At 41.6% G+C, this 19,642-nt stretch overlaps 1 protein-coding gene across 4 annotated transcripts; it reads left to right on the top strand.

Moving 5' to 3' along the window:
• The first annotated feature begins 1,471 nt into the window (after nucleotides 1-1,471).
• Nucleotides 1,472-15,159, top strand: LEPROT. Of its 4 annotated transcripts, XM_011940684.1 has the most exons (5): nucleotides 1,532-1,543; nucleotides 1,639-1,776; nucleotides 6,320-6,395; nucleotides 11,234-11,420; nucleotides 13,165-15,159. In XM_011940684.1, the coding sequence occupies exons 2-5, from the start codon at nucleotides 1,761-1,763 to the stop codon at nucleotides 13,279-13,281; spliced, it is 396 nt and encodes a 131-aa protein (XP_011796074.1). In that variant the 5' UTR covers nucleotides 1,532-1,543; nucleotides 1,639-1,760; the 3' UTR covers nucleotides 13,282-15,159. The 4 variants fall into 4 exon arrangements, with proteins under 4 accessions (XP_011796082.1, XP_011796074.1, XP_011796073.1 ...); XM_011940683.1 differs by lacking the exon at nucleotides 1,532-1,543 and having other exon boundaries at nucleotides 1,595-1,776; XM_011940692.1 differs by lacking the exons at nucleotides 11,234-11,420; nucleotides 13,165-15,159 and adding an exon at nucleotides 8,840-9,070 and having other exon boundaries at nucleotides 1,472-1,776.
• Nucleotides 15,160-19,642: the final 4,483 nt, after the last annotated feature.

Here is a 19,642-nt window from a genome sequence, read left to right as displayed (position 1 = left end):
GGATCTCCAAGCATCTGCAGTGAGTCAGGTATTACAATGCTGTTTTCAGTGAGTGTGCCATCCGTCTATGAGGAGAAATGAGAGGAGCTAGAAAAATAAACTGACTGACAGAAAGATACTCCACTGAATCAACAAATAGACATTTCTTGAAACAATAACATGCTCTATGTGCAATTTTGAAAAAGTAAACTGAGCAAGGATCCTGAAACGTGATCGTGGTGAGAATTTATACTTCTCAGGTAGCCAGGGGAAGCTAGGTTTCTACAGATTCCTTTGTCTTTCAGTCCTTTTGAAAACAGAAAAAGCAAGAGAAGGGGGACCGCACCATCAGGTAGAGTGGATCTCAGCCAGAATGAGGGGAAGTGGCCCAGAATCCAACCTCCTCCAAAGAGCTGTGTGACAGGCAAGTCCTACCCTTTCTGCACCTCTTTCCTTAAATGTAAGATGAAGCATTTGGACCAGACTGTTTCAATGATCTTCTAGATTGCTCTTGCCAAAACAGAACTCTCCATTCCTGTAAGATAAGTACACAATGGCTCTCAGAGATCTAAAAACTGCAAACTTTGAGGCCCCAAGGCACAAAAATAATAGCTTTTTTTTTTTTTTTTTAAGTTTCATGAAAGCTTCGGACATAAAAGCTTATATGGTCTTTGTCTCTACAGATAAACCAGGGAGTAAAGAAAAACCCGCTGGTTTCAGTAAAGCGTTGCTATTAAGCAAAGCAAACCTATGCAAGTATCAAGTTCTTAACGAGATGTGTTTTCTAAGGGGCCTGTCCTCTGGTACCCCGCCCCTCCCCTTCCACAGTCATGTGAAGGCAGACAGGCACACACTCGCACACAAGCACGCACTTGGGAGCTCAGGGAACATAACACTGGTTAGTGAGTCGGTGTCCCTCTCCCATCGACTGCAACTTTTCCACTCCTCTCTCCTCCCTCTCTCCACTTTCTACATTTCCGTTCTCAGGAACGCTTAGGGAGGATCCCCCGCTGCGTGCACTGCGTTCTGAGCTGCCCTGGAGAGACTCTGGGCCCGAGGTCCGGGCGGAGCCAAGGTCCCAGCCCACAAATGGAACGGACTTGAGGATTACCCGGAGGGCTCAGGATCTAGGAGTAGGGTCCAGGGCACTGGATTGGGGTTACTCTGGGAAAGCTTTGTGGGGCCAGGTGGGGTCTTAGGGCTGGAGCTGGACTCTGCGAGCTGGGGGCATAGTTCTAGACTGGCGGGAACGGAGTTCTGAGTGGCGGGGGCGGGGTCGGGACCAACAAGGGGCGGCCTCTGAGAGTTGGGGGCGGAATTCTGGGCCGGTGAGGGATAGGGCGGGACCAGCAGGGGCGGCCTCCGCGAGCTAGGGGAGGAGCTCTGCACTATCAGGGGCGGGGCTCTGAGTAGCGGTAGCGGGGTGTGGAGCAGCAGGCGGGGCCTCTGCGAGCTGGGGGAGGAGCTCTGTACCGTCAGGGGAGGGGCTCTGAGTAGCGAGGCGGGGTCTGAACTAGCAGGCGCGGCCTCTGAGAGCTGGGGGCGGGGTTCTGCACCGGCCGGGGCGGGACTCTGAGTGGTCGGGGAGGGGTCTGGACCAGCAGGCGCTGCGTTTGCGAGCTACGGTCTGGGTTCTACAGAACCAGCGAGGGCGGCGAGGGCGGGGCTCTGCGTGGCCGGGGCGGGCTCGGGATCCGCGGGGCGACTCCCGGTCTGGCTTGGGCAGGCTGCCCGGGCCGTGGCAGGAAGCCGGAAGCAGCCGCGGCCCCAGCTCGGGAGACATGGCGGGCGTTAAAGGTACATCGCGGTCCCCGGCCCGCTCGTCGTGTGGTGGGGTTGCCACCTCCATTCCAGTCAAGCCTGGGGCTGCGCCTTCCGCGCGCCGCTGGGGAACGGCCTCACCACCTTCCCGCCTCTCCGGGTGGGGAGGCGATCGCCCGCTCCCTTCTTCCCTTGGGGTGCGGGTGGAGCGGCGTTTCGGGGGAGCCTCGGCCCTTTTTGCGAGGCCGCTGGCCTTCCTGCCCTCCAGTGGCAGCACCAGACCCCTGCCCAGGCGGAGCCCTCGGCGAGAGCGGCGCCCTCCACCCCTCCCGAGTTTTTAAACAGGGTTTCCACTTCTTGACGTGTCCACCCTAACGCCTTTCCTCCGGTTTTCTGCCCCTCCGCAGTTTCCTATTTGCTACAAAGGACGCTTTGTCTCCAGCGTTCTTAGCATTGGGAAACTTAATACTCTTTTTCCTAATGATTTTTCCAACTGGGCAGAGTTGACCGCGGGCGGGTGTCAATGGAAAGCACCCAGAAAGACGGTGTTTCTCGCAGTCGTGGAGAGTAGATTACGTGTAATTTTAATACTGCTTTCTTCGTTGTTTTCTCTGTTCGTCTATGCATAGAGAAGAAAGTAGTGTTTGTGTAGTATGTGTTTTTTGCATGGGGCAGTTGATAAAAACACCGCGTACCTTATCTGTATGGCTTTAGAACAATGTGAGACGGAAAAGGTTTTTTGCAAGGCTTCCTGTATTTTGGTAGGAAACCATTCCATTTCTAATCTGTCGAATAGAGTAGCATGACTTGTTTTTATATTGGTGCTTGTATCATCCTTGAAATTTGCACCCAAAGATATCCCCAGTTAATATCTGCTATAAACATGTGTATACACGAGTACGCCTCTGTTCACTATGAATTTATCCGAGTGTGTGAGATGTTAGCGGCAGACATATTTTATCATTATTTCTGACTGACTTTTATACTCAATATCAGTTCAGTAAACATGGTTTACTTGGAGAGTGTCGACTGTGTTATACATCCTTTTGAAGCCAATGCCGAAAACATGAAAAGTAGTGTCTCAGTACTACACATGATCAGAAACTACCAAATCATGATCATGTTCCATATGTGAATGTGTTAGAAAATTGTGATGTGGTGAAAAAAAGGAAGTACGAAATGGAAAAGGACTAAGGGAAGGAAGCATTTCACAGATTCTTCAACTTTTATTGAGGAACTACTGTATGCCAGAGACTTAGGATACAAAGATAGATGAGAAGTTATTGGTGGATGACAGAGCTGGAAATAATTATATTACTATGTGAGTGTTTATGGTGTGCTCAGATGCGGTGGGAGAACAGAGATGGTAGGTTGGATTTTTGTCCTCCAAAAAGATATATTCAGGCTCTAATTCCCTAGAACCTGTGAATGTGATCTTACTTGGAAGTAGTGTCTTTGCAGATATAGGCAAGTTAAAATGATACTGGTTTAAGGTGGACCCTAATCCAATGACTGGTGTCCTTATAAGAAGAGGGGAATTTAGACATGGAGACATACAGGGAGAATACCATGTGAAAATGGAGACAGAAATTGGAGTGATGCAGCTACAAAGCCAGGAGCACCAAAGATTGTTGGCAACTGTGTTGGCAACCACTGAGTGTTAGGAAGAGGCAAGGAAGGGTGCTTCCCTGCAGCCTTCAGAGGGAGTGTGGTGTCGCTGCTGACACCTTGGTTTCAGAAGTCCAGCCTCCAGAACTGTCAGAAGATAAATTTCTGTTGTTCTCAGCCATCCAGTTTGTGGTACTTTGTAATGGCAGCCCTAGGAAACTGATCCAGGTGGGATCAATTTCCCGTGCTTCACAGAGAGGACTGTTTTCACAGAAGAGGCGATGCTTGAACTGAATCTGAAGGGATCAATATGGCTTCGCTTGGCAAGGCATGGAGTGAAGGTGGAGTGTATCCCAAGGGGGGAGGACAGCACGTGACATGGTGCAGGGCACGTGAAATAACACGCCTTCTTTTCTTCGGGTACTTAAGCTTCATTAGTAAGACTGGAACTTAGTGGTAAGGGTTGAAGCTGGACAGGCAGTTAGGAATGAGTCAGGCCATGGGGAGCCTCCATGCCAGAACAACTTGTAGGCTGTGGAAGCAACTGCAAAGGGATGGCAGCAGTGATATATATAGTTGAAAGTGTAGAGGATGGATTGGAAAAGTCACAGAGGCAGAAATGAGAGGATAAGGGCCTGCACCAGGGCTGTAGCAGAGAGTTTAAGAAATCTGGGAGATTGAGTCACCTTGACTTACTGATTCGCTGGAAGATGGAATGCAATTATGGAGTCAGCCCTCTAAGATAGGACCTTTAAAGGGTGGGGATAGTGGTTTGGTTTTACACATTACACATGGTGAATTTGAGGTTCTTGTTGACTCTCAAGGCAGAGAAGTCCAGATTGGAGGTGGAAGTACAGGCCTAGTTCTATAGGACCTACTCTGGGCTGGAGCATCAGCTGTGGCCGGGCCCTTGGGGTACTGGGAGCTTTGGGTTGAACGTAAGTTTTCAGCTGGAGTGTGTGGAGTGAAAAGAGAGATGGGATTGGATTTTTGGTCAGCTCCAACTTTAAGAGATGCAGAAGATGTGATTCCTGAAAAAAGAGGAAAAAAAAAAAGACCAAAAAGAATCAAACAGAAAGATGGTTGTGAACCTTGAGAAACTGGTATCAGAACAGAAGGAAGAGGTCTGCAGTTCCTAGCTTTGACAGGCCTCATGGAGGAGGGGTTACTGCAGATGGTCAGGCACAGAGGAGGGGAGCAAAGCCCACCAGGAAAAGATCATCTGTAATGAAATAATATGTGCTATTTGCTTTCCATCTACACATGGGCATTTTCCATTAAAGAGTGGAAATGTAAAAAGATATGTTAAAATTGACAGTTTTTCTTTGTCCCCTAGCATCTGTATACTTTCAGATGTTTTTTAAAAAGCACTTTGGCACTTCCTATTAAAGAGTCTCTCTAAATCTTCTCTCAAGTAAAAGGAAGCAATCAAAAATGTTCATTAGCTTAATTAATTAAATTCTAATTATGAGTATTATGGACTTTTTTGAGAAGAAAATTTGGATAAGATAGTCTCCTATGCTTTTGATTTCTACTTTTATCAAAGAACATTGCTAAAATGAGTAGTTACTTGAGTCAGTCAGCATTTATTTGACTACATCCTTTTGCCAAGCACTTTACATAGATTATCTCATTTAATTCCCATAAGCTTAGTAAGGTGGCACCATTATTTCCATTTTACAGGTGAGAAATCAGGTTCAGAGATTTAGCTTCTACCCAAGGTCATAAGACCAGATGGTGGCAGAGTTAAGATTTGACTCATATTTGTGACTTAGAGCTCAAAATTTTTTAACAACCTTGATACTCTGTTTCTCACTCAGCAGCACAACAAGGGCAAATACATCCCTACTCCCACAGAGACTAGTGTCCAGTAGATACAGGGAATAAATATTTTATTCAATGGACACTAGTTGGGAATTGTTTCCTACAAAGACATGAAAACAATCTTCATATACTTGAATTACTGTGGTTAGGGGAGGCAAAATGATCAAAGGTATATATTACAGGGAGGCAGTTCTGGATATAATTTAAAGAAGGAGGGCTTTCAACATTTAGAAACTGTTGGAATTAAATTAAACCTGTCTTGGGTGGTAGTGAGTTTTCCTTCACTGGAGTTGTGTGGACCGACTGACTGCCCTCTGGTGGCAAATATAGAGGGAATTCATACATTGGATAGGGGTTAGGTCTTGGAATTACTTGAGACCTTTGTATACCTTATGATTTTAAGGTGGCAGACATGGGTCATTGTCTTAATCAGTTTGGGCTACTATAAGAAATATATTATGGACTGGGTGGCTTAAACAACCAACATTTAGTTTCTACAGTTCTGAAGACTGGGAAGTCCAAAATTTTGGTGCAGTCAGATCTGGTAGATGGTGAGAGTCTGCTTCCTGGTTTGCAGGCCTGCTTTCTGCTCTCACATTGGAGAACAGAGGGAGAGAAAGAGAAGAGCATGTGCTCTACTTTCTCTCTTCTTACAAGGACACTCATCCCATCGTGGAGACCCCACCCTCATGACCTCATCTAAAGCCAGTTATCTCCCAAAGACCCACCTCCTAATGGCATCTCACGGTGAGAGGGGTGGAGCTGGGAAGGTTTCAACATATGAATTTGAAAGGGACACACACAATGCAGTCTGTAACAGGGGTCAAATGTAACCTCAGTGAAATGAGTAAATTGCTACTTTTGCTTGAATTTGGGACCTTTTTTTCTTTCTTTTTTTTTTGTAAACATTTTTATTGATAAATGATTCACATACCATAAAATTAACATTTTTAAACTATAAGATTTCATGGTTTTTAGTATATTCAGAAGGTTGTGCAGTCATCACTACTATCTAATTCCAGAGAATTTCATCATCTCCCAAAGAAACTCTGGACCTATTTAGAAGTCACTCCCCATTTCCCCAAACCCTCTAGCCCCTGACAACCTCTACTGTGGGAACTTTAACTCTTGGCTTTATTTTTCACAGCTCTTGTGGCATTATCCTTCAGTGGTGCTATTGGGCTGACTTTTCTTATGCTGGGATGTGCCTTAGAGGATTATGGGTAAGTTATCATTTCAAAAAGAACCATTCCTCTTTCTGTGTCTTGGTCACTATTAGTATGGGTGTTAGAGAGTTTGGTCAATTTAGCACCAAGTTCTAACCAATGAGTTAGTGGAGCCCAGATTATGAACACCGTCCCTTTGTGGGTCAGGTGTACTTTTGCAGAAAAAAAAGGGCTCTGTTAAAAATTGATATATTCATTCCGTGAGCATTTGTTTAACACTTACTCTGGACTAGCTGGGGACACACAAATGAAGAGACACAGTCCTGTCCTCAAAGAGGTACAGTTCTAGTTGGGAATGAGAGACAGGCAAACAGTCTGGTCAGTAAGATGGCAGCTGCAGTGGAGATGCCGGCCAAGTATGCTGGAGCTCAGATAAAGTGCTCCTGAGTTTCAGTGGGACAGTCAGGGAAGGCTGCATGGCAAAGGTTGTATCTGAGCCAAGACTTGGTGGATAAATAAGAGTTTCTCAGGCTAATGAATCAGGGGAGGACATTCCAGGCAGAGGGAACATTCTACACATTTTTTTATTCAACCATTGTTGGTTGAATGCTTCCCATGTGCCAGCCACTGTGATGGGAACTAGGGATTAAGACAGAAGAAAACAAAGGTCCTGCTCTGTCAGAGTTTGTGTTTCAGTGTGGGAGACGGACAGTAAATAACAAAAGTGTGCATACTGCCAGAGGTAGAAGTGGTACAAAAGATGAAGAGCATAGAAGCTGGGAAGACAGTGGTCCGGGAGGGCCTCTCAGAGGAGGTAAAAAGTGAGAAGAAATGTCAAGAAAATCATGAAGCAGGTCATACAGATCTCTAGGGAAAAAGTGCTTTAGGCACCAGGAAAGCTGTATGCTAAGGCCTAGAGACATAAAAGCATATATAGCCTTTTCAGGAAACCGCAGGTGGTACATTATGGTACAGCATAAATTGCAGTTGGAGGGGCAAAAGAAGGGTTAGTCAAGAGTGCAAAAGTCAGCACTTAGGGCTCTACATGCCTGCCATGTAGAGGAGGTTCCATTTTATACATCAGACAATAGGAGCTGGGAAAATATCTTGAGAATGGGTTTGAAGGAGGGAGTTATGTTAAAATGTCATTCTGGCCATAACGTGAGACCAGATAGGAAAGAGCTGAGACTGCAGTCAGGGAGAATAGTAAGGGACTACTGTCATAAATCAAGCAAAATTGAGGGCTGGGGTAGCAGGAATGGAAAGAAAAGGAGAGTGAGTTAGGAAACCAAACCAACCAACAGGTTTTGTTATTTGATGTCAAGATTCAACAAGGAGAGAGAGTTCTTAGATGTCTCCCAGGTGATTGGCTTGAACAACCAGATAGAAGATGATGTGATTAGGCTGGGCACCGTGGCTCACGCCTATAATCCCAGCACTTTGGGAGGCTGAGGCGGGTGGATCATGAGGTCAAGAGATCAAACCATCCTAGGCAACATGGTGAAACCTCATCTCTACTAAAAATACAAAAAATTAGCTGGCCGTGGGGGCGCACGCTTGTGGTCCCGGCTACTTAGGAGGCTGAGGCAGGAGAATCACTTGAACCCAGGAGGTGGAGGTTGTAGTGAGCTGAGATCGTGCCACTGCACTCCAGCCTGACGACAGAGCAAGACTGTCTCCAAAAAATAAAAAAATAAAAAATAAAGAAGATGAAGATGATGATGTGGTTAAGTGAGACCAACTGAAGCGAGTTGTTATGACAGTGATGAATTTAAATCCATCACCACAGTCCTGGCCAACTATTATGGAAATTGTTTAAACCCAAGAGGGATCCAAATATAAGCAGTCACTTATATTTGTTTAGAACCTTCACAGCAATTACTTTATTCTAGATTTAGGAATGTAATAAGGTATTATTATCCTCATTTCTTGCTGGGAAACCAAAGCCCAGAGTAGTTAAAGACTTACCCAGATTGCACAGCAATGAGTGACAGAGGCCGGGCATGGTCGCTCATGCCTATAATCCCAGCACTTTGGGAGGCAGCAGTAGGAGGATTGCTTGAAGCCAGGAATTTGAGACCAGTCTGGGCAACAAAGTGAGACCCCATTCTACAAAAAACTAAAATAAAATTAGCTAGGCATGGTGCCTGTAGCAGGGTTGGGAGGCTGAGGTGGGAAGATTGGCTGAGCCTAGGGGTTGGAGGCTGCAGTGGGCTGTGATTGCACCACTGCAGTCCAGCCTGGGCGACAGAGCGAGACTCCGTCTCTTAAATAAAAAAGTAAAAAAAAAAAAAAAAAAATTAAAATGGCAGACATGGAAATGGAGCTCATGTTCTTATGCTCTTGACCAAACGTTTTTCCATTATTCCACAACCAACTGTAAATCTAGGAGTTTTAATTCTCTGTGATACACTGGGTCTTTGTAAGGTAAGAAAATGACTCATTACTGCTACTACAAAGAGGTTTATTTTCTATCTTTATTTTAATTTTTTGTTTTTTAGAGATGCCACAACACCCATCTGATTTTTAAAAAAAGTTTTTGTAGAGACGGAGTCTCTCTGTGTTGCTCAGGCTGGTCTTGAACTCCTGGCCTGAAGTCATCCTCCTGCCTTGGCCTCCCAAAGCTGTATCTTAATGATAGTGAACCAGGATTGTCATCTGTATTGGAAGTTAGCAAACTGCCACATATAACCTGCTACCTGTTTTTGTAATAAAGGTTTTATTGAAATACAGCCATGCTCATTTGTTTATTAATTATCTTTGGCTGCTTTTGCATTGCTTTGCCAATTATCTTTGGCAGAGTTGAGTAGTTGAGATAGTCTTTATGGTTTGCAGATCCTCATTATTTACTCTTTGGCCCTTTACAGAAAAAGTTTGCCAACCCCTGGCCTACATGCTTACTGAATTGTATATACTTAATATTTACATTTTATATATAAACAAGGTTTCTTGTATATGAACATTTCTCTTAGTTGGACTTTGGTGGCTTACTATGAATGGAAACATAGAGTCAGGTTGTTTTTCACAAAACTGTCACTATATTCCAGGAAAAATGAAGAGTTCTTGGCTGTGGATATGTCAGGTGACAGCTATTTCTATTCCAAACCCCTTCCCTTCTCTGTATCTCCTTTCTCACTGTTCAAAGAAGGGCTGTGAAGTAGAGAATGTCTAAGGGCTCCTTCCCACAATATTGTTTGGTGATTCTTGAAACATACTAACATCCCTCTACTTTAAAATCAGGAGTCCAAATCCACTGTTTCCATCCTGAGTCTTCTTGAAGGATACATTCCCTTCTTGCCTTTTGGTTACCCAGATCTGTGGCTGGAATGGGAGGCTTTCATTAGTGTGGCTTCAACCTCACTCCTGCTTGTAGGTGCCATCTGGGTGTATCTGTGTGATCACAGTATTGTGGCGATATGAATTACTGTGGTGTATAGATGAAAATGAAAATGAGCAGAGACTATTTTTTTTCTTAAGGAATGAAGCATAACAAATGTCTGATGGAGAAAAAAAGATTATTTTTGAAGTATTTATAGAGAAAATGCCGTTGGAAACCAGATGGCAATTTTTTTTTTTTTTTTTATAATTGCGAAATATTGAAATTTGGGAGGAAAACAGTTTTTTTTTTTTTTTTTTTTTTTGAGACGGAGTCTTGCTGTGTCGCACGGGCTGGAGTGCAGTGGCCGGATCTCAGCTCACTGCAAGCTCCGCCTCCCGGGTTTACGCCATTCTCCTGCCTCAGCCTCCCGAGTAGCTGGGACTACAGGCGCCCGCCACCTCGCCCGGCTAGTTTTTTTGTATTTTTTAGTAGAGACGGGGTTTCACCGTGTTAGCCAGGATGGTCTCGATCTCCTGACCTCGTGATCCGCCCGTCTCGGCCTCCCAAAGTGCTGGGATTACAGGCTTGAGCCACCGCGCCCGGCCGGAAAACAGTTTTGTTTTGTTTTTACATTACACTATTAATTTTGAGCTCTTATAATGAAGCTTAGAGTACATCTAAGGTTTTCACTAGTGAGCATATTTATTTTCATGCTTTCTGTACTTAAAATTTATTTGTTATTTTATTCATTTAACAAGTATAAATGGAGTACATCATTCTAGGCCCTGGAGATAAATGGCATTTGACCAAGACTAATCTATCAGATGGGAATAAGTGTTGTGCAGAAAGTTAAAAGATGGTGGTATGTTCGAGGGTGACCTGGGGTACTTTAGAATAGATGGCCAGGGAAAGTTCCGCTTTTAGAAAGGAATCTGTCAGTTTAGATCACATGGTACGAAGGAGTCAGCCAATGAGAAGAACATTGCAAGCAGGCAGCACAGCTAGTGCAGAGGCCCCAGGATAACAGTTATGAGCTCAGAGTGTTCAAGGAACAGAAAGAAGGCTGGTGTGACTACAGATTAAGCAAATGAAGGGAAAGGAGTACAAAATGAATGGAAGAAGTAGATAATACCAGACCATGTAAGGCTTTGTAGGCAAGGGCAAGGAATTTGGGGTTTATTCTAAGCCCTTCAAAGGTTTCAAGCATGCATGCACTCAAAAGATCTTTACCGAATTAGCTTTTGCAACACTCTACTATGTTCTACAGGGAAAGCAGAAATGGCCAAGTTAAAATTCTGTCTCTAAAGAAATTGTGGCTCAGTGGTACAGAAAACAGTAGTTTCTAGAGATTATATTATACAGTGGTTTCTTAACACAATATAAGCTACCTACATAGTAATTTTAAAATTATCACTACTTATCTGGTAGAAATCATCTTATGTTCTTATATTCACAATTAATTAATTTTTTGACCTAAACATTTAAAATAGCAATGATTTTGAAATAGTAGTATGTCTTTCATTTAAAATGTAACTGTTACTTTTCTTTTTGGATTTTGCCTGGGTCCAACTGACAGCGTTTACTGGCCCTTATTCGTCCTGATTTTCCACGCCATCTCCCCCATCCCCCATTTCATTGCCAAAAGAGTCACCTATGACTCAGACGCAACCAGTAGTGCCTGTCGGGAACTGGCATATTTCTTCACTACTGGAATTGTTGTTTCTGCCTTTGGATTTCCTGTTATTCTTGCTCGTGTGGCTGTGGTAAGTTTTATTTTCTATTGTTTTGCTCAACTGTTGCTGAGTTTACTTCAGAGGCCTGTGTCTGGGACCTCCATTTCATGTTCATTACTTAGGCTTTATACTCAGGGCCATGTATTTTTAGTTTCTCTGTTCCTCTACTTTAGACCTTCCTATCAGTAGCTCGACCATGCTTTCAGAGTGCTTTCTTTATTTCTCTTACAACTTTTAGCCAGACTATATGATTTCTTACTTTTTCTACTGTAAGTTATTCTCTGGAATTGTTCTTAAATTCCTGCCTCTTAAGTCTTACAGTAATCCACAGATACTATGCTAGCAGTACTTTTCTAGTTGCAAGATGAAGATATTTCAAATTCTTCTCCTGCAAATGGGATCATGGACTCAACTCTCAATGCAGTAGAATAGGTATATGTTGAGGGACAACTATGTAGCTTCCAGAAAATGCAGTGAATAAGATGACATCTTCACTTCCAAGACAAAAACTTTCTTTTTGTCTTCAAAGTACACATTGTAGGTATAATTTATTCAATTATTTGATGTTCACTATCTTTTCTCCTATTTGATTTTATTCCCTCCAATTATATTCTGTTTTAATTTTATGAAACCCTTATTTGAGGCATTAAATATCAGATGAGCGCAAGTCTTGTTTGTTTATTCAATAAATATCTTCGGAACAACTGCTACTGTAAAACACCAGAAATAAGAAATAGGTACTGTCTCTGCTCCTAAGGAACATAGAAACCAGCTTGCTGGCTAAGTATACTGTAAGTGTACTATGTTAGATGGTTGAAGCATGATCAGAATGCCATAGAGGCACCAAGAAGAGAGAAATTCCAACTGGCATTTGATAGGGGCCTCTAAGGATAAATAGCATTTGTGTTAAAGTAGGATGGCTGTTATATGGAATGACATTCAAGTGTAAGAATGCAGTGTATGGAATAAAGAAGAGTCCAGTGTGGTAGAGCTAAAAGAAAGTTGTTGAGATTAAGGCTGGAAAGGTTGTGAAACCTGACTAACAAGGGTCTTGAACTTTGTCTAGATAATGGGGAAGGATTGAAGGTTTTTTAATACAGCAAGATTGTCATGACTTTATTCTTCTTGTGCTTTAGACCAGCACTTCTTAAGCGCTGCAGTAAATATTTATATTTTTTCCTTTCAATACTGCTGTCATGTTTTGTGAAGAAACTTTCATTGACGTTTCTATTGATTAAAGTAAAACAAAAAATGCCCACTAGAGGGTACTCTCACCCCCAAATGTGCTTCTGTAAAACCATCTACAAATCATCTACCAAGCTGGAAAGCAGTTTTCAGTTGTATACAGACTATTATTTAAAGTCTTTTCTTGCCTAGAAAAGAAATAAACAAATTCATAACTCTCCAATTTTTATTTTCCATGAAAGAAGTTGATGTGTGCAGAACTTTCAGTACCCAATATTGTAATTGCCGTATTTATAATCTTACCACTTGAGTTTTACTTAAGGCAATCATTGTCAATTAAAAACAAGTAGAGAAATATGTCTAATTGGGAAAATGTTAAGGATGATACCAGACTTAATTAACAAGTATCACAGAAGTAATTAGACTCATTACTGAACAGTTCATTGTCTCCTGTCTGTTACATTATTAAGCCTTCTAGCAGCTTTGTGTAATATTTCATTGGATGTTTCTAATGCAGAAAATAATAGAGATTGCAAAGAGTACAATATGAAGGAAGTAAGGATTTAATCCTTCTTTTCTTGTCTTTCAGATCAAATGGGGAGCCTGTGGCCTTGTGTTGGCAGGCAATGCAGTCATTTTCCTTACAATTCAAGGGTTTTTCCTTATATTTGGAAGAGGAGATGATTTTAGCTGGGAGCAGTGGTAGCACTTTATTCTGATTACAATGCATTGAATTTCTTAGAACTTATACTATCTGTATACTTGTGCACATGCGGCATTTTACTATGAAATTTAATATGCTGGGTTTTTTAATACCTTTATATCACGTTCACTTTGAGGAAGACTTCGTAAGTAAAAGATGAGTTTTATTCTCAGCAAATAGAGCTGTCAAATTTAGATTATGTTACTCAAATTTTGTTACTCGTTTGGCTGTTCATGTAGTCATGGTGCTGTCAGACAATATGTTAGCCCAGTCTTGTAGACAGCTGCCACCTTACGCAGTGCATCTAAACCTTTTGCTTGGGGATGTGCTTGGAGAGGCAGATAACACTGAAGCAGGCCTCTCATGGCCCAGGAAGGCAGGGGTGGTTCCCTCTTTGTGTTGTAGTCCATGCTTTTCAAAGTGTGGCCCACAGACCAAGAGCCTCAACATTTCCTAGGGCCTTATTAGAAATGCAGAATCTGAAGCCCCACTCTGGACCCAGGGCATTTTGATGAGATCCACAGGAGTTGTATGCACATGAAAGTTCGAGAAGCATCGTCATAGAGAAGTAAACATCACACCCAACTTCCTTATCTTCCCAGTGGCTAAACCACTTAACCTCTCTGGGTGTTACCTGCTCATTTGTTTGAAAACAAAAAAAAAGTCTCACTTGCCCTCATGCTGAGGACAAGTTCAGATGTTCAAGCCTATAATATTTAGGCTGTTCCTCAAATTTGTGAAAAGTGTTCTCAGAATTGGGAGATAGTCTAAGGGTACAAAGCCTCAGGAGGAATAAGTGTGATTTTTTTTTTTTTTTAAGATCACTTGCACAGCATGCTAAATATAGGAATAATTGAATGTATATTTCAGTATCGCTAAGAGAGTAAATTTCTAATGTTTTCATTAAAAAGTTAAATATTTGAGGTCATATGTTAATTAGTGTAATCATTCCACCTTAGATTCAAAACTGATAACACCATATTGTACCCTATATACAATAATTTGTAAATATATAATCAAAATAAGTTAAAAAAAAAAAAACCCCTCTCCCCCCAAAAAATTGTCAGTGGGGAACAGATATATCTTCTCATCTGAAAGGCAATGCTGGGGGAAGAGCTCCACTGAGATGTGGGCTGGGATGCTGGGCTGGAGCCAGCCCCTGCATTAGCAGGAGGGGAAGAATAGATATGTGACTCTTTTACATTTCCTTTATGATCTGGCGCTTCTCCCCAGCTCCTTCCCTCTGCCCCCCACCCCTACTCCTCAACAGTTCTGGTTTGCCCTGACTTCTCTACGACTCTGGCTTCTTCCTGAAGTGATACAGGAGCCATGTAAGCACGCAGTGGATAAACTGCTTAATTTCACTACATGTTGATGAACTTATTGTCTTCTGTCCTGTAGATCTTTTCTATATAATTTTATGCCACCCTTAAATGAATCATTGGGTATACGTGTCATGTTGGATCCTGTAATCACAGTTTTCCCAGCTCATCTTTTTCTAAGATCTGTTGAGAGGGGGAATATGGGAAGGAGAACCATTTGATCAGAATACAACCAATAGTCTTTAAGCATTTTTAAAGTATGAAACTGAAATACATTCAAAACACTTAATCCTTGAGGTTTGTGATCTGAGTAATTAGCGGATATGATGCTGGGACCAGAAAATAGAAAGTAATAACTAAAGAATTAATGTGCAACGTTATTTTTTGGACTTGTGCATGATTTTATGTTTTCAATGTCCTGTGTACATATAGAATTGTTAAAGGTGTTATTTCCAATATTTATATTAGAAAAGTTATTTAGACACTTTATAATTTTAACCAGCATTTTTAATAATGACACTTGCATTTATTGTAATAAATTTCACTTTTAACTTTAAAAGTTTAACTTTAAAAGTTTTTATTGTGATGTTGCCTTGCCTGAAAAGATCACAAAAACGAGATAATTTCTTGATGTTTTGAAATGGGCAGTTTTGAGCAATAATCTGTCCTAATAGAACAATAGCAATAAGTTTTAGGATACCATTTTGAATGTCTAGTTGGTGTGTAATAGCTTTTCTTTCTAAGATGGCAATAATGATTTGTTTCTACTACATTTCACAAAAGTGTTTTTGTTGCTTATACACATTTTCAATAACCAAGATAGCCTTCGTATGTAGCCTTAAAGCATTACCTCTTGATTGTATCTTTAGAGTGATATAAAGTACTTGTATATAGAGTATTTGAAGTGATAGATTATTAGATTTGCTCTGTGTCTGAAAGGAGAGCTATTTATTCTGCAGTGCCTAAATATCATTTAAATAGTAAATATCAGTAGGAAATATTGCTGTATCTGAATATATAATACAAAAGTTTGATCATGGTGACACAAATGTTGGGCATTTTTTTCCTTACAAAAGGCTTTTTTTTTTTTTTAGACAGAATCTTGCTCTGTTGCCCAGGCTGGAGTGCAGTGGCACATCTCGGCTCACTGCAAGCTCCGCCTTCTGGGTTCATGCTATTCTCCTGCCTCAGCCTCCCAAGTAGCTGGGACCACAGGCGCCCACCAACATGCTTGGCTAACTTTTTGTGTGTGTTTTTAGTAGAGACATGGTTTCACCGTGTTAGCCAGGATGGTCTTGATCTGCTGACCTTGTGATCTGCCCACCTCAGCCTCCCAAAGTGCTGGGATTACAGGTGTGAGCCACTGCGCCAGGCCAAAAGGCTTTTTTTTTTTTTTTTAAATTGTACAATGTATTTGGAGATTCAGAGCATAGTGACTGTAGTCTAAAACTGAGATTGCACTTCCAAAATTGCCCACAAGTAAACAATCTTATGAAGGGATTCTTTATCATGTTTCAAACAAGTGGCTTACAAGCAGACTTTGAGACACTTTTCCACAGAAACAATACCATGAATTTGTGATTGAGTTCCCAGGCCAAGCCTCCCTCAACAGGTTCAACTCTAATATACCTGACCTGTGATACTGAAGGTGCCTGCCTGAGTTTTGGGTCTCTGAGACAGGGTAGTGTGAGCAGTTCGGAGGAAGGACAGTGCAACTTTCCACCCCTTTTCCTAAGAACAAGGTCTTTCTCCTTTTAATTTTTCCACTTATTTTCACCTCCTAATGCCCTTGAGATCCGGGTGCACTCCTGGGAATTTTGCTCACCTCTGCCACCTGAGAGCCTTCCCATTGGCCTCCATCCTCCCTCCTGAGGTTCTTCATATTCCAGAGTCACCCACCCTTCTCCTCTCATTAGTTCTCTAACTACAGCTGATGTCATGTGCTGAGAAGAAAGCAGATCACACTTCATCACGGAAACAATGAATGCCTTGTGATTATCTTCTCTACACCTGAAACTCCTGACACCTGCATTGGGCCGACTGCCATTCCCATGACTGCTGCACCTGCATTTTTAGAGAATACCTCATAACCCACTGATTCTTGTTCACAGAGAATGGGAGAACAGAATGAAGAAACATTCCAGCAGCTTATAGAAGGATAGCAATATTTTGGGACAGGGACAATCCTATCATATCTCATCTCTTCCTCAGGAGGAGTTCTGAGCTGGTCTTGCTTTTCATAGTTGTTTCTTTTCTTCCATTTAAGAACCCATAGATTTTTCTTACAGTCTTGAGGAAGTCCTTACCTCTGAGGTATCTCCTCAACGAATGCTGTTTTCAAGGCTGAAATGGTTCATTATGTTAATAACCTTCTTTATGTTCTCAGGGAAATGCTTAGGTGGTGTCACAAAATGTGCCTTTTCAAAGTTTGCAAAATCAGATTTTGTATCCCGATAGAACCAAAATATTTATGAGGATGCTAGCATTTTCCAAGCATAGTGATTAGTTCACAACGGAGAAGTATTATTTCTGTAGTAGATAAATATTAGTTGTGCATTTTAATTTAATTATCCTTTTTCCATTTTGTCTCATGAAGTACCTTATTGCAAAAATCCCACTGAGTAATAGCTCATAAATTATAATCTTTCAAATAGCCACGCTACCAGCATACAACAGTGATACATGTAACCCCAAATGTAATGTGATAGGACAATTACTTTGTAAATAAAAGTTGTTATTGACATTTTAACAAAGGCTTTTATGTACATTATTAAATGAAAAAGTTTATATTTTCCTTTGAGGTATGTTACGTTTGGAAAGGAGATCAGTAAGTTAATTTTCCCAGGGTTTTTGTCTGCATAATTGAATCTGACCAGTGAAACCTGTACTTGCTGAAGTTGAAGAGAAGCAGTCCAGGAATGTTGTGCTGACTGGAAGGAATCCAGGCCCTAATTTCTGTGGCTGATGCTCCCCGTGGTGGACGTGGAAGACTGGAAAAGCTGTATTGGAAAAGAGGAAAAAACCTGACACCTTAAGAAAAGTGCTCTACATATTTTGAAGAGTCTTTCTGCACACTAAAGAAAAGAATGCACTAATAGAAAATAGTCTTTAAAGAATAATATATCCTCCTTATGCACAAAATATTTGGGAAAGATCTGACTTTTGCTAGTGGATTTAGGCAGCCAGATTGTAAAGAAATCAAGCTACTTGTTTCTTTGTGTTGCCAAGCCAAGTGTAAAGTTAAACTTTTAATAGAAGTAGAAATAAAAATGTGATAATACCAACATAACTGTAAAATGGCCATAAGAAAAATCAGTTCCCAAGGAAAATTAATAGACGACCATTTTGAAACAGTTATTTGTGGTCAATACTAGGCACATAGGGAAAGTGGTCTTAATCCTAAGATTGCTCATTTGGAGAAGAGCACACTTGGAGACTGCACACTCTCTTCACTTTTGAGGACATCTGTCAAAATGGAATGATTATAACTGTTTACACACTTCCGAGTGAATGAATAGATATTAAGTGTGTGCATTCATTCATTCATTTTTCCCCTCAGAATAATTAAATAATAAACCATCAGTTCAACTTGAGCTGGCTAATCATTTCACTTATTAATTTAAAGCGTAAATGCCCCCATGCCTCTGCCTTAACACTTTCACTTCCTCTGTGGTTGAGAAACAAATGATATCACCACACTCTGTAAAGTTTCATGATTCTTACAGCCTTCTCCTCAAAATTGTATGCTTGTTCATCTGACAAACCCAGAATTCTCCAGTACTTCAAGCCATCACTGCTGCCGCCTTGCCATTTGTGGTTCCTTGACAGTGCTTCTGCTAAAATCCACGTAACCACTGATGGAAATGAGTTACATGAGCTCTAAACACAGGTTTTAATTGGATTCCTGATTTATTCAAGATACCACTTTAGTATTTGCAGTGAGTCTTAGGCTTGATTTATTCAAGATTCCATGGTGTGGAACTGATAGTTGCTCAGCTCTTTAATAAAATCACTGGAATATATATATATATAAAAATTTTTTTTTCTTTTTTTTTTGCAGTGGCATCTCAATATGTTGCCCAGGCTGGTCTCAAACTCCCTGGGCTCAAGCTACCCTTCTGCCTCAACCTCCTAAGTAGCTAGTACTTCTGCTGGAAACATGCAGATGATGAATGGATAATGTGATATATCCATGCAATGGAATGTTTTTTCAGACATAAAAAGGAATGAAGTACTGAAACATTGCTACAGCGTGTATGAGTCTTGAAGACATTATGTGAAGTGAAAAGAGCCAATCACAAAAGGCCATAAAAGGTCACAAAAGGCTGAGGCAGGAGAATTGCTTGAACCTGGAAGGCGGAGGTTGCAGTGAGCTGAGATCGCGCCACTGCCCTCTAGCCTAGGTGACAGAGGGAGACCCCATCTCCAAAAAAAGTTTATATTTCAGTGTAAGAAGAAAAAAACTAGGTAAATAAAGTATCTGATATGGTAGGCACTACTGGAAAAAATATAGTGGGGAAGGAGGATAAGTAGTATTTGGGGCATTGTGGTTTTAGATAGGGTGGCCATGAAAGCCTCACCCAAAAGAGGCAAAGAAGAGCTATGTGGATTTCAGGGTCTCCCGTTGTCCAGGCTAGAGGGCAGTGGCAAGATATGGCTCACTGCAACCTTAACCTGGGCTCAAGGGTTCCTCCCACTTCTACCTCCTGAGTAGCTGGTACTACAGGCATGGACCACCGCGCCTGGCTAAGTTACTTATTTTTTTTGTAGAGATGAAGTTTCCCTACATTGACCAGGCTGCTGTCCAACCCTGGCCTCAAGAGATCTTCCTGCCTACCTTAGCCTCCCAAAATGCTGAGATTACTGATATGGGCCACGGCTCCTAGCCTTCATTTTTTTTTGTTTTTTTTTTTCAAAAAATATTCCAACTAAGCTTTGGCATTTATTGCTTGAGAAATAAATAATATAAATAAAATAGCTTGATTTAGGAAAAGAAATTGTGTGCTAGCTGGAACACTGGCCAGGTTATGGTCATGATAAAG

Source organism: Colobus angolensis, unplaced genomic scaffold, assembly GCF_000951035.1.
Source record: "Colobus angolensis palliatus isolate OR3802 unplaced genomic scaffold, Cang.pa_1.0 Scaffold102, whole genome shotgun sequence".
In the NCBI taxonomy this organism is placed as follows: Eukaryota; Metazoa; Chordata; class Mammalia; order Primates; family Cercopithecidae; genus Colobus; species Colobus angolensis.
This window is presented reverse-complemented; position numbering and strand designations above follow the sequence as displayed.